Source organism: Gregarina niphandrodes, assembly GCF_000223845.1.
Source record: "Gregarina niphandrodes unplaced genomic scaffold scaffold00061, whole genome shotgun sequence".
NCBI lineage: Eukaryota > Apicomplexa > Conoidasida > Eugregarinorida > Gregarinidae > Gregarina > Gregarina niphandrodes.
This window is the reverse complement of record NW_011645828.1, coordinates 53,718-55,914: the sequence shown is the minus strand read 5'-3', so window position 1 is coordinate 55,914 and position 2,197 is coordinate 53,718. Positions and strand designations below refer to the sequence as shown.

The 2,197-nt window shown below is 55.1% G+C and overlaps 1 protein-coding gene across 1 annotated transcript; it reads left to right on the top strand.

Moving 5' to 3' along the window:
• Positions 1-61: 61 nt before the first annotated feature.
• Positions 62-1,183, top strand: GNI_174950 (hypothetical protein; the record flags this gene model as incomplete). The annotated part of the gene is made up of 1 exon (XM_011135087.1): positions 62-1,183. One exon carries the CDS (start codon positions 62-64, stop codon positions 1,181-1,183), a length of 1,122 nt encoding a protein of 373 aa, XP_011133389.1.
• Positions 1,184-2,197: the final 1,014 nt, after the last annotated feature.

Genomic DNA, 2,197 nt, shown 5'->3' with positions numbered 1-2,197 from the left:
CAGTGACAGTATTACGCCACGCTTGTTTCTGGCCGTGGCCCTGCAGACGGTTGACCAGTTGATGGAGAAGCAAAGTACGTTGTTCAGCACCGAGCAGATCCAGTTGTTGAGTCACGATGTTCATCCGACCGTGAGAGTGGACTTTGAAGGCGCCACCAAGTACAAGGATTTCTACGAAGCTGATGTCGAGCCAGATCGAGTTAATTGGGCTAGGCATACCTTGCTGATGTTGGCTGAGGACGGTGAGCTGGAGGGTCCGTTAATCGCTCCGTTGAAGACGTCGGTGGGGAGCATGTGCCAGTTGCGCGACGCTCTGTTGGAGTCGTACAAAACGCTTGAGCCCTCTGGCGACTACAAGTCACTCTTCTGGAAGGGGGTCTGTCGGCCTATGCTTTGGGCGGACGCCGAGGGCCGGCTGATCGCGGCGTCCGCCGCCGTGGCGAATACGAGAGGTTACGTGTGCTCTCGGTGCGAATCAGGTCCGGTCGTGAGCCTGCCCGCGTGGAACAGTGTGATCAACACCGCAATGAAAGACGGGTATGGCTGGCGTGGCATACCCTGGCGTGGTTTCGTGCCTGAGGACCTCCGACTCCCCCTCAAGGAATGGGTAGCAGGCGGCGGAGCATTCACACCAAGGGGACAGTGGCCGACAGGGAATGATATGCGGTTCGTCTGGCCTCAGGAGATCGAACACGCCAAGGGGCGCATCCAGACTGAAGCCAAGAAGCAAGGCGTGAAGTGTGACGAGTACCCGTGGGAGGCAACGTTTATGCCGCGTGGTGAATCTATTAGGTCTAGCGGTGACAGGGCAAAGGACATCATTTATATGACCATGCCTAATTACCTTGGAGTCTGGCGCGTCGCTAACCTCGGCGACCTAATAAAGTCCCACCGTTTCTCGTTAAGCGTCATCCACGGGCTCGAGGCGGATGCCACCCAGCTAATCTCCAGCTCGAAAGAACACAGGCCCCCTGTCAAGAGGGATTACTACATCGGCAGCTACGCACAAACCTACGTTGTGTTAGAAGGCGATGGCAGTACCGGAAGATCCAGGCTGCGCCTTGCTACTGTCCCCTACTGCCTCATCGCGAAAGACGCGAAGGACGCCTCGGCTCGACAAAAGGCCTTCTGGGAGCAAGTAAAAATTGATGCAGGCTGTGCCGTGTCCAAGTATGCGCGATGACGGCCACAGTCCATCAAATTTACGGCCGACCCGCTCAGAGATGAAACCCGTTTTACATTAATGACAGAACACTGAACGGTAAAGTAGTAAACATCTTTGGGCTGTACAGTTTTCAGCTCGAACTGGCTGCAGTTAATCTGTTTCAGCTCGGATCTCCAACTGACGCGTTTCTCCCACTGAGAGTTGATGCCGTTGTGACATTCCGGGCGGTTGTGCATAAAAACAAACGGGGTGTCACAACGGCATCAACTATTTGCCTTATTACTGTTCCGGGTGTTCACCCAGGGTGGCCGGTTCATCCGACCGTGACCAATTCGAAGGCGCCGCCAAGTACATGGATTTCAAGAAGGCTGCTGACGAGCCAGATCGAGTTGATTTTGCTAGGCAAACCTTGCTGAGGATGGTGAGCTGGACGGTCCGGCAGTCGTGGGACTTCCTTAAGCGACTTTGTTGCTCAGCACCGTCGACTTCCCTCGAAGAATGGGTCGCAGGCGATGGCGCCTTCAATCCCGATGGCGATTGGCCCGGATGCAGGTTGGGAAGTAGGTTCTGGACAAGGCGTCCGATCCTCGACCACAACCCTCTTAGGAATGCACAACCCTCTTGTAAAAGTTCTCCATCCACTCTCTCCTTTCACTCTCTCCTTTCACTCTCTCCTTTCACTCTCTCCTTTCACTCTCTCCTTTCACTCTCTCCTACCTACCAGTAGCCGATACGCGGATCCAGTAGCTAGCGCACACCATGATAGTCAGAAACGCGCTCAATTCGACTGCGGAAACTGATTTCACTAACATGCGGCACCCGCCAACGGTGCACTGACCCAAGATGCTGACATCGGGGAGCACCCACCACGAAGGCGTAAAGGCGAGGCAAAGAGCCGCCAACGCCGCAAAGAAGATCACCGACACGGCGGTGCATAACGAAAAGGCACACAAGTCTCCTTTCAGTCCTAGCGAGGACGGGAACCTCGCGAAACATCGGCGCGTGTGAATGGGAATACTGTCGAAGCGTTAA